Genomic DNA, 11860 nt, shown 5'->3' on the forward strand with positions numbered 1-11860 from the left:
GTATATGTAACTAACTCATAATAAAATCAATTACAATAATTACTTCAATTATTCCATAAGTGAGTGAATGTTGTACACATAATTTTCTATGATACGTGTAGTCAATGGTACATTTAAATAAATTCATACTGGAGCCAAATAATTAGGTAAGATTGGATAAGATGAAATTTATCTTTGCTGGTTTTAGGGGAAAAAAATGTTAAAGTTTATCACACTATCTATATAGATATAAATGAATATTTAATTTTTTATATCATGGTTTTTGTGTCTATTCCAAAAGAACACTTTCGTGAATTCTGAATGGTTTAATCTATGTGTATCTCTTTGTCTTCAAAAAATTTTGTAATACCACATTTATCACAATTGATATAACTATAGAAATTTATATATATATGTTTTCTAATTAAGTTGTTAAGTTTTTAATTTCAGTGATATCGAAAATCATATTGGAAGAAAAAATGATGAATAATATATAAGAATTATGTATAAGTTGATTTTGAATGTAATTTTTGTAATTACTTCAGTTTAGTGTAACCTTCTTTTCATCAATGTGTGATTTTCTGAGCTTTGATCCAAATAGACAATAACAGAAAATCAAGATATAACATACAAATTAAATAAGGATTAAAACAAGCAAAGCTATAAAATAAAGTTTTATAACCTTTTGAATATATATATTTATTAAAGTTACCCAATCTATCAATAAGTCGTTGTAGTATAGTGGTAAGTATTCCCGCCTGTCACGCGGGTGACCCGGGTTCGATCCCCGGCAACGGCGAGTTTTTTTTTCCTTTTTTCATGAATTAAGAAGGGTTTTAACAAAATTAGTGGTGGAAGATAAGAACGTAAGAACAGTGTTAGAAAAAAACAAACGGCCATGGGGTGGGGTCACCTCGGAAGGCATGGGTCAGATTCAGGCAACGGAACGGAGGCTGGGCCGAGCAGCACCGCCACCGAGCCACGGCGGTTCCCACTGGCGGCACAGCCAGAAATGATGCGTGCCGCCGAGAAGGACGATCAATACGCATCTTTCGTCTACGAAGCCTGTCGTGATGCCTTTCGCCACCTCTTTGGTTTCCCTCTCTCTCTCTCTCTCTCTCTCTCTCTCTCTCTCTGTTTCTCCCGTTAATGTAACGCTTCTCATTCCGAATGAATTTTCAATTAACTGTATTCTGTTGTTGCTGTAACTCTTGCCACAGGTACCAGAGTTGCAGTGGCTTACCAAAACGAGGTAACCTCTCTTTCGTTTTGAGCGAGTTTTGAATTCGAACGTAAAGTGAGTAATCGCGTCTTTATGTTGATTCCATCGTAGACGAAACTCTTAGGGCAGATGCTTTACTACGTTCTCACAACTGGCTCCGGACAACAAACCCTTGGAGAGGAATACTGCGACATCACTCAGGTTTCGTGCTTGAAATTTTCAAATTCGGTCGAGGATTGGATTGCCTTTCGAATTTGCATTTTATTTTTTACACTGTTCAAGGTTTTCAATTGCCTTAACTGATTGATTTCACTGCGAACTTTAATGGTGTGAAAAGTGTCGACAAATACGACCTCTAGGATGCAAATATCTCAAAAACCTTGAGGGTGTGGTCTTATTTGCGATTACAGTTCATTGTTTAGGGCCTTGGTATTGTTGTATTCTTGAATTGATTTGATGAATTCGCCTATTGTTCTGATACGAATGTTGTTGATTGGTTTATTAGGTTGCAGGAACTTATGGACTTCCTCCTACGCCTGCGAGGCGTGCTCTTTTCATTGTATATCAGACTGCTATTCCATATATGGCAGAACGGATTAGGTTGATAATTGCTGATTCATTGGATGTTTACTTTTCATTCCAATTTATATGATTGAGCTGTGCGCCTGTCAAATTTTGTGACGACTTGATTGTTTGTTAATTACACAGTTCTAGAATTGCTTCACGAGGCATTGTCCTTGCTGACTCAGAATCTGCCGAGGGTTTTGGAGAAAATGCCCACAGGAGCCCTGGTTCTCAGATTTCTGGCACTGGTCCTTTATCCTCGTCGGGACAATCTGTGACAACTCTGTCAAGGTTGAAGGGGAAACTGAGTGCATTTTGGTTGCATTTGGTTCAGAGATGGCCCACGGTATATTAATCCCTGCAGATAGTTTTCACATACAATATGGATTTGGAAGTCAATACATTCTTCTTGGGAACACTTGATAATTTTATTTACAACCATAAATTATCAGGGAATTTACTAGTTAGGTTATAGTTGTCCACTCTTATGAAATAGTTTGTGTCACCCCCTTTGAATCTGTTTTCTAACAGTTGGACTTCGTATAATTGATGTAGCTAAATGCAATTCTTTGAATGTTTTCTTCCGCTGAATCTAGTTTTTATTCCCTGTCACCAGATGCTCCCTTTTGTTCGTGAGTTCTTGCAGTTGGCTCTTCGTGCTAACCTCATGTTATTCTACTTTGAAGGTGATTCTTTACTTGTTAGACTCATAAAAGTTGTGAAATGTGTAAAATCTGAAAACAAGTCTTTTAAATCTTCCCATTCCTCTATTTTGCAGGCCTCTATTATCATATATCCAAACGTGCTGCTGGCATTCGTTATGTATTTATTGGAAAAGCATCAAATCAAAGACCTAGGTAATGTCTTAGAAATTTTAAGATTTAAAAAATATGTGGAGAATTTGGGAAACCCCTGAAATTGCATTGTATAAGGTTTGTCATGTGAATGCCAGATTGTGTTATTATTCACTTGGTTTCGTTTCATATAAAAGCATAAATTTGACATTTTTATAGTTGGAAATTACCTTTGTTTAGTTCCACCTAGGCAATTTAATCTATCATTTCTTATCAGTTATTTTAGTAATTTTCTGAGGAGATTTCAGACTTACAGCTCCTGTTCTCTATAATTTTTGTCCTTGCAGATACCAAATACTGGGAGTATTTCTGTTGATTCAACTTTGTATAATAGCTGCTGAAGGTCTCCGCCGAAGAAATTTTACTTCAATTGCTGGTTCAGTTCATCAAGCATCCTTTGCATCCCACGATAGATCAGCAGGTTATTGATGATTATTTATTCAATTATTTTAAAAAAAATTCACTTTCGTAACAACGTAACACACATATACCATTATGCATTGGACAGTTTTTATTTTTGTGCCTTTTTAGTTAGTTTTTTTGTTTCATAACCTGATCACTTATCATGTACTTTAGGACATGGTTTACCTGTTTTAAATGAAGAGGGTAATCTGGCAACTCCAGATATTGACAAAGGAAGTTGGGTCTCTGATTCTTCATCTTCTGAGGTTCAATTCTCTCATTAGATTATTCTGTCCTCCCCACCCCTTTTAATTGCCATATATTACTTGGAAATGTAACGGGATGGAATAGACTTGTTTGACGTACGTAAGCTCTGTTTGGAGAAACTTCTCCATAAGCATTTCCAAATAAGAAAACAAAATAAAATCAGTTTTTTAAAAGGTAAACTTAGATTACGCATATAGTAAATTATCGAAGCTATTTCATAGTAGCTTCTCCAAAATTTGATTTTTAAGTTATGTACAAGCTAATTTTAGGTTAAGTTGGTTTCATTTGATTTTTCTTTCATAGAAGTGTTTAAGGAGAACTTTCCTCCAAACAGGCTCGTATTTGTGTTTGAAATACTGATGTTTAACCATAGAATCAGAAGCATAAAGGAAATTGCTTCTTTAGCGAGTGGTGACAAGTATTAAATGAAAAATTATATTTCTTTCGCCTGAGATTTGAGCACGTAAAATTCAGTTAACACTTTATTTCTTTATGTAACTGGAAGCATTCAATGGAAGTACCGAATGTTCCTTTATTAGTGCCCTTGTGATACAAGTTAGCTAAAGCATATAAAAGTGGAAGTAGCAAAAATAAAGTGTATACTTTGATTATGTAGATATGTTTCAACTAGTTTTATTCCTTGATGAATTAGAGTTTGTATAATCGTTTTTGTGATTACTACGTTTTGGTTTCCGTCTACTTGTATAGGTCACAATATCAGTGCTTTTCTTATGATTCGAATTGTTCTCACTTTTTGCGATGTACTTTGAAAATGCTATTGATTTCGCATGGCATATTTAAATGAAGAGCCTCCATAGAATAGGTAGTTCCATCATGTCATCTCGAGTATCAAGTGTTTGATAAATCCTTTTTCTGTTTGCAGCATCATGCAGTTAGTGGGGTTAGCAAGTGCACACTTTGCCTGAGTAATCGTCAATACCCAACAGCTACTTCCTGTGGCCATGTATTCTGCTGGTATGTCTTGGTGCTTTCGCTTTGTTTTCCATTTACATGATTCTTTCCCTCTCTCATCTTCTGTTTGGTGTAACCCATGTAGGAACTGTATCACAGAATGGTGCAACGAAAAGCCAGAGTGCCCTCTTTGCCGCACTCCCATAACACACTCGAGTCTAGTTTGTGTATATCATTCGGACTTCTAGAATCTGCTCTTCTTTATGTACATATATAGAACATAGCATCAAAGGAAACATTTTCCTCATCCTGGATCTGACAAGGACTGTATGAACATTTGAGTAATTCATTTTTGTATAACGATGTCAATAATTAATTTGATTACATTCTCGGGGTTCAAGTTTCATATTTTTTTACTAGAATACTGTAATGATTCTTGTTGGAAAGACTTGACATTGAAAGTGTAAAGTATATTTTTAGAGGGCTTAATCGATCCCTTTAACTCTTTATAATAAACACCCGATACCTCCGATACAAAGGTACATGGAAGATTAAGGGTATATCTTAGACACCTAGGTGCAAAACTAGGTATTATTACTATAGATACAAGCATAAAGACTACCACATTACATCTTAAATAGTCTTAACGATGATATATAGATGTAATTATTCTAACACTTCTCCTCAAATTGGAGCATATAGATTGTATGTTTTAAGCTTGAAATAAGTAAACTTAATCCGAAGACTCCTTAATGACTTGGTCAACACATCTGCGAGTTGGTCATTTAATCTAACAAACTTATTACATATTTCTTATCAATTTTTGTGTTTAGTCCTCTTGTGAAGGAACCGCTTCATAGTCTAGATGTTACATAAGTTAAGCTCTTGAAGGAATTGTTTCACTCATATAAGTTCACATGTTAGTGACACCATTGTCTTATACTCGGTTTTAGCTGTTGATTTAGTTACTACATTTTGTTTCTTATTTTTCCATGAAATGTTTCCTCTCAAGAAAACACAATATCCGGTAGTAGATAATTTATTAATAGGCAAACTTGTCTTATCTGCATCATAGTACCGAGAGACCTAAATGCTTCTTTTATCTTCATATAACAACTCTTGTCCGGGAGCCATTTTGACATAACTTAAAATGCAAATGATAACATTCCAATGGTCAATAAATGGAGCTTGCATGAACTGGCTAACCACTCAAACTACAAAAGATAGATATGGTCTTGTAATAGTGAGATAAATCAGTTTTTCAACTAGCCTCCTATACCTTTTTGGATTGGAGAATAATTCTCCTTCTTCTGTCCTTAATTTCTGGTTTGTGTCCATAGGAGACTGTCTATCGGTCTGCAATCAATCAGGCCTATTTCTTATAATATATCAAGAGCATATTTCCTATGAAAGATTACAATTCAATCTTTTGATTAAACTACTTCAATGCCTAAGAAGTATTTGAGACTTCCAAGATCCTTGGTATGCAAATGTCTACATAAGTACTCCTTCAATTGAGATATTTCAACGACATCATTTCCTGTAATAACGAAGGTTAAACACCATATAATATTTGTCTAGTTTCTTCTTGATATCCTCCAAAGAGTCCACTTTCAAAAAACTCCTTAATTCTTCGACAACAGATTGAGCTTCAATAATGAAAGATACCATATCACGGTCTAACATTTTAAGAGATGCAAGCTTGTTTGTTGTGTCATAGAGACGTTGAATATTATTGACATAAATTCTTTGAGATTTCTTCCAAAAGGAGTGACAAGTTTTGAAGGCTCTAAGAGACATAAGAACTCTGGGTTCCACTTTTATGGTACATAACTAGAAATCTGCTTGTATACACTTATTGGCTTTTTCAGTAGGTACATGGCTACCATCTTGCTCAAGGTGATTATAGTGTCTTTGGTCAAGAAACCACATTTCAACGACAACAGGCTAAGATATGCAATTTTTTCCATTTAGCTTCTCGAAAGTGATTGAGGGACTTCCAAATAGTGAAATGACACTTCTAGATGCCATTTCTGATCAAGGGTCATAGAATAAGCCAGAAAAAATCGAAAACCTTAGGTGACTTTAAAAAGGGTTGCTTCTAGACGTTATCGAAACAAGGTTTTGAGGAACAGAACAAAGAGAGCAGAGTCCGACGATAACTATGGCTGTGGCGCGGTGGCGGTCTGACAAGCAGAAGGTGGCACATGAATGATAACTTTTTGGCAAGTATACCAAATCGTTCCAAGTAATATAGAGTAAGTTTAGATTATCGTTCTCCCAAAGGACTTGTGCAACACATGACAATTCTTCCTTTTATAACTCAATTAGACATAAAAATGCACAAAACAACACAAGAAACTCTTTTTGGTATTTTATCAAACAGTTGGTGTGCAAGAAATTATATTTAAAGAAACTTTGTTGGAATTGGGTTTCATGAATCATATGAATATAAAACTCTGACAATATTTCATTATTTCATTCAAACATTCACATCAAGGCATACTAGTCCTAATCCCTTAGCAACTAGCTCTAAATTTATATATCAAAATGCTAATCCCTTAGTCAATTTAACATACAATTTGCATTAATTCTGATGGTAAGAATGACCAAGTTATTGAGTCTATCCCTAGATCCCAAATCACTTAGGTGCTCTATCTATGTCCATGTTCAAAGTTACTTTCTAGTAATCAGAGACATTCAAATAACATTATATTTCCATACAATGATAGTAAATTCAAGAAAGAGCATATGAACGAACAATGATATATTGAAGAGGAAATTTACATCACAGTGAGTTCATTACATCCAATTCCAACGAAAGAAAAATTTAACTACTCCTAGTGATCTAAACGTACACATTTGAAGCAATCCCTTGCAAAAATTGTGTTTTAATGCCTTGAAGTAGTCTCCGGAAGTTCCTGAGATGTTTTCGTTTCTTTCCTTTGTCCGGAACTTCTGTCAGGAGTTCTTTCTGTCTATTTCTCACTTTAAAAGCCAACTGAAAAAATAACTAATTCGCTAAGTGCACAACTCTTTATGCGCTAAGTGAATATTCAACTGCATCATATCTTTAATTGTCCTTTATTTGCTCAGCGAGTTGTGCTGGTGCGCCTTTGCGAATAAAACTCTATTTAGCTGAACGATTTAATGTTGGCTTAGCGAGAAACATCTGATAGCACTCCACTTTGATGTATAAATTCCTGGACAATTTATTACACAGTTTTCTACTTCTAATTACAACTTTTCAATGAGGAAAACACATTATTTCATGAATAAATACAAATTTTGAGTTAATTAATAAGTCTGAAAACATGTATTTTTATTACTTATCGATGAACAACACACGCCTATTCGCGACACTTAAAGATGTTGTGCATGGTAGCGCATGGAGGTGAATTGGACTTCGACACCGACGGGGTTGGTCATTGCGTAGAGAGATGAACCGGATCCAGTGGTCACTGGATGAAACTGTAATGGGGGACAATGGCGAATGACGACGAAATGATAGAGAACAGAGGTTGATGGTTTTGGATGGTTGCAAATCACAGTGGACAATTGCATTTAGTGGAAAAACAGAGTCGGACAATGGCGGACAACAACAAACAACGTCAGACAATTGCAGCCAACAATGATAGGTGTCGACAAAGGAGACTAGACAAAAACCAAAGCAGAATCTACCCGCTTTGATACCAACTTGAGATTGAAACTGTAAAATATATTTTTAGAGGGCTTAGTTGATCCCTATCATGTATTTATAATAAAGACCTGATACAAAATATATCGAAGATTAAGAGTTTGTCCTAAACACCTAGGTGCATAACTAGGTATTACTATAGATACAATTCATAAAGACTAGCCCATTACACCTTAAGTAGGTTTAATGATAATATGTAGAGAAAGAAAAGGATCATTGTAATAGACGTAAGCATGCTGTTGATTAAAGGGAATTTTGGTAAAGGGAATTTATAAAGGGAATTTTGGTATTTTATTAAAGTTGATTAAATATCATAAAAGAGGGAAAATGTTTGACTACGGTTGATAGATTAAGTTTCTAAAAAGAGAGAAAGAAAGGTTACATTCTCTGAAAAGAAAAGAAACTGTGACATCCCTCAGAATTTATATATCATTAAGAAAGCATTAGAGAGGAGTAAGAGAAGGGAGAACATTGACAGGAAGAAACTATACAGTGGATCCAGTTAAGTTCTTTTCTACTATGTATGAGAGAATAGTGAGTATCATGAAAATTCAAGATCCTGTGTATGTTTTTCATTCAATTGAAAATTAAAGAATTGCTTACAAGTGGTATCAGGTTTTGAATTTTATGATTATCCATGAATGGTAATTTTTTCAATTTTGTGAAACCTTAATTTTTTGAATTATAAAACTTAAGGATTTTAATTTTCAGATGTTTAATTATTTTTATTGGCATGAAAGAAAATTAGATTCACTGTAATGTGAATCTCACAGCCGGAAGTTTTTAAATTTTGATTTTCGCACGTCACAATAAAGCAAATTTTTGTACTGTTGCATGATTGTTTTTTGAATTCACTATAACGTGAATTTCATTCATCCTGGGAGCAACAAGTTATTTTTTTTTATTATTTGATTATTATATTAATGTGATTTTGATTTGTGCATAACACATTAAAGTTCATTAAAGTTGCCTTATGTCAAAATTGAAATTCCTTGCGCAGTAACCAGATTAAATCCTCCATGAAAGAAAATTAAAGTGGCAGGGTTTTGTGATTTCGATTGCTTTTATTGATGAAAGTAAAAGAATATTCACTGTAACGTGAATTTCTTTTGGAAGCCGCAAGTCGGGAATTTAATTTTGCCAAAAAGCAACTTTAGGGTTGTGCGCATATTCTCGCAGTAAAGCACTTTTACTATTGCGCTAATGAAATTTCAAATGTGAATTAAAAGGTTGAATGTTTTTTAACTTGAAAAGTGCATCTGTATGGTATATTTTTTGTTTTATGAATTATATGTAATTGTTTATTAATCTTGGATGAAGGAAATTCAATAAAGTTGAATTTCGGATGAGTTATAATTCTAATCAAAATTAAAAGTTTTAGTAATTCCACTGTTGTTTTAAATTGCTTATGTTATTGTGAAAATTATTCATAATATAAAGGATGTTAAATTATGAATATATATAGTTATTAGTCATTGATATAAGGATGTTATGGATTACCCAAAGGTGAACCATTGTTTAGAATTGATGACATTAAAGTGAGACATTTCATGTACTTAGTAAATATGTTTGTATATCCAAAGGTAACATACATATAGACATAAGTATGATTGATTGTTTATTAAAGTGTATATGGAATTTGTCAGCTTAAGAATCACCCAAAGGTGAACATAAATGAATGACTTAAATGATTACCTATCAGTTTAAGTGTCACCCAAAGGTGAACTTGAATGTATGACTAGTGTAGTAATTTGTTTGAATCCATTAATTTTATCAAAGCATTAATGTATGAGCTTGTGTATTATTTCCAGCTTACATGATTTATCAGGTTTGAGCAACAATTTTTGGTCAAGTTTAATGGGCTCAATTATGCTGATTGGTCAGAACAAATCCAGTTCCAACTGGGTGTGTTAGACTTGGACATGACAATTCTGATGGATGAAATGCCCGCAGCCATTACAGAGACTAGTACAAGTTATGAGAAGTCTCTTTATGAGGCTTTGCATAGGTCTAACAGGCTGTCACTAAACTTGATGCGCATGTCTATGGCAGAGAATGTAAAGCCTTCTATGCCTAAAACAGAAAACGCAAAGGAATTCATGAAACTGATCAAGGAGTTCTCACAATCAGATATAACTGACAAGTCTATTGTAAGAACTCTTATAAGTGAGCTGACAACCAAAAAGTTTGACTGGTCATAGCCCATACATGACCATGTAACTGGAATGACAAATATAGCAGCAAGATTGAAGTCTATGGGAATGAAGGTGAATGAGTCTTTTCTAGTACAGTTTATCATGAACTCTCTTCCTCCTGAATTTGGCCAGTTCCAAGTGAACTATAACACTCTTAAGGATAAATGGAACTTTCAAGAAATCAAAGCCATGTTGGTACAAGAGGAAGGGAGGTTGAAGAAAATGAAAGATCATTCTATCCATCTCACAACTCATGAAGGTGCTAGCTTCAGTAAAGCTAAATCAGGAAAGAAGAACAAGAAGGACAAAGTCCCAATGAAAGTGAATAAGGGCAATATCCAAAAGGACTAGAAATGTTTCTTTTGCAAGAAAGTAGGTCACTTCAAGAAAGATTGTCCAAAAAGAAAATCTTGGTTCGAAAAGAAAGGTACTTTTTATGTTTCTGTAAGTTTTGAAGCAAATATAATTGAAGTGCCTATAATACATGGTGGTTGGATTCTGGAGCTACCACTCATGTTTCTAATATTATGTAGGGATTCCTTTCAATCTAGCCTATAAAAGGAACTGAAAAGTATTTAGATATGGGGAACAGAATGAAGGCATGAATAGAAGGAATTGGGACTTACATATTGATTCTAGACACTGGTTATTGACTGAATCTTGAAAAGTGTCTCTATGTTCCTAGTTGTGCTAGGAATTTAATTTCTGTTGCAAAGTTGGATTATTTAGGTTTTAACTTTAAGATTGAAAATGGTATTTTTCATTTGTATAAACTTTCGTACTATTATGGTTCTGGTACATTATTGGATGGTTTATATCGTTTAAATCTTGATGTTAATTTTTCTGAGTCCCTATTTAATGTTGAACATGTTGATAGAAATTGTGGTGGAGGAAAAGAATGTTCTGCTTTCTTATGGCATAAAAGATTAGGTCACATATCCAATGAAAGGATGTTAAGGTTAGTAAAAAATGAAATTTTACCTCAATTGGATTTTGATGACTGGGATGTATGTATTGATTGTATTAAGGGTAAACAAACAAAACACATATCAAAATATCCCGCCACAAGAAGTAGTGAACTTCTTGAGTTAATACACACTGATATTTGTGGTCCTTTTGACATTAAATTCTGGAGTGGTGAAAAATATTTTATCTCTTTTATTGATGATTTCTCACGTTATTGTTATATATATATATATATATATATATATATATATATATATATCTATTACATGAAAAATCTCAATTAGTGAATGCCCTTGAGGTGTTCATAAATGAGGTTGAAAGACAATTAGATAGAAAAGTAAAATTGGTGAGATCTGATAGAGGTGGTGAATATTATGGTAAAACTGATGAGAATGGACAATGTCCAGGTCCATTTGTAAAGTTTCTTGAAAGTCAGGGTATTTGTGCATAGTATACAATGCCCGATACACCACAACAAAATGGTGTAGGAGAAAGGCGGCATCGTACTCTTATGTATATGTTAGGAGTATGTTAAGTCATAGTAATATTTCTTTATCTTTGTGGATGTATTCATTAAAGACTGCTGTATATCTGGTTAACAGGGTTCCTAGCAAAGCAGTTTCTAAAACTCCTTATGAACTATGGACTGGAAGGAAACCCAGTTTGAGACATCTTCATGTTTGGGGTTGTCCGGCAGAGGTAAGGTTATATAATCCACATGAAAAGAAGTTTGATGTAAGAACCATTAGTGGTTCTTCATCGGTTATCCTGAAAAATCAAAGGGATATAGATTTTATTGCCC

General features: G+C 34.1%; 1 protein-coding gene and 1 non-coding gene across 2 annotated transcripts; both read left to right on the top strand.

Annotated features, from left to right (window-relative positions):
- Nucleotides 1-706: 706 nt before the first annotated feature.
- TRNAD-GUC (transfer RNA aspartic acid (anticodon GUC)) lies at nucleotides 707-778 on the top strand. Its single transcript has one exon. It is a non-coding gene; the product is annotated as a tRNA-Asp (tRNA).
- Nucleotides 779-824: 46 nt separating this feature from the next.
- PEX10 (peroxin 10) lies at nucleotides 825-4606 on the top strand. The gene is made up of 11 exons (XM_047313142.2): nucleotides 825-1073; nucleotides 1200-1231; nucleotides 1313-1402; nucleotides 1707-1801; nucleotides 1910-2111; nucleotides 2382-2451; nucleotides 2544-2622; nucleotides 2907-3040; nucleotides 3196-3287; nucleotides 4172-4263; nucleotides 4346-4606. The coding sequence occupies exons 1-11, from the start codon at nucleotides 878-880 to the stop codon at nucleotides 4446-4448; spliced, it is 1185 nt and encodes a 394-aa protein (XP_047169098.1). The 5' UTR covers nucleotides 825-877; the 3' UTR covers nucleotides 4449-4606.
- Nucleotides 4607-11860: the final 7254 nt, after the last annotated feature.

This window comes from Vigna umbellata, chromosome 1 (assembly GCF_029865625.1).
Source record: "Vigna umbellata cultivar VRB3 chromosome 1, Vumbellata_1.0, whole genome shotgun sequence".
NCBI classification, from domain to species: domain Eukaryota; kingdom Viridiplantae; phylum Streptophyta; class Magnoliopsida; order Fabales; family Fabaceae; genus Vigna; species Vigna umbellata.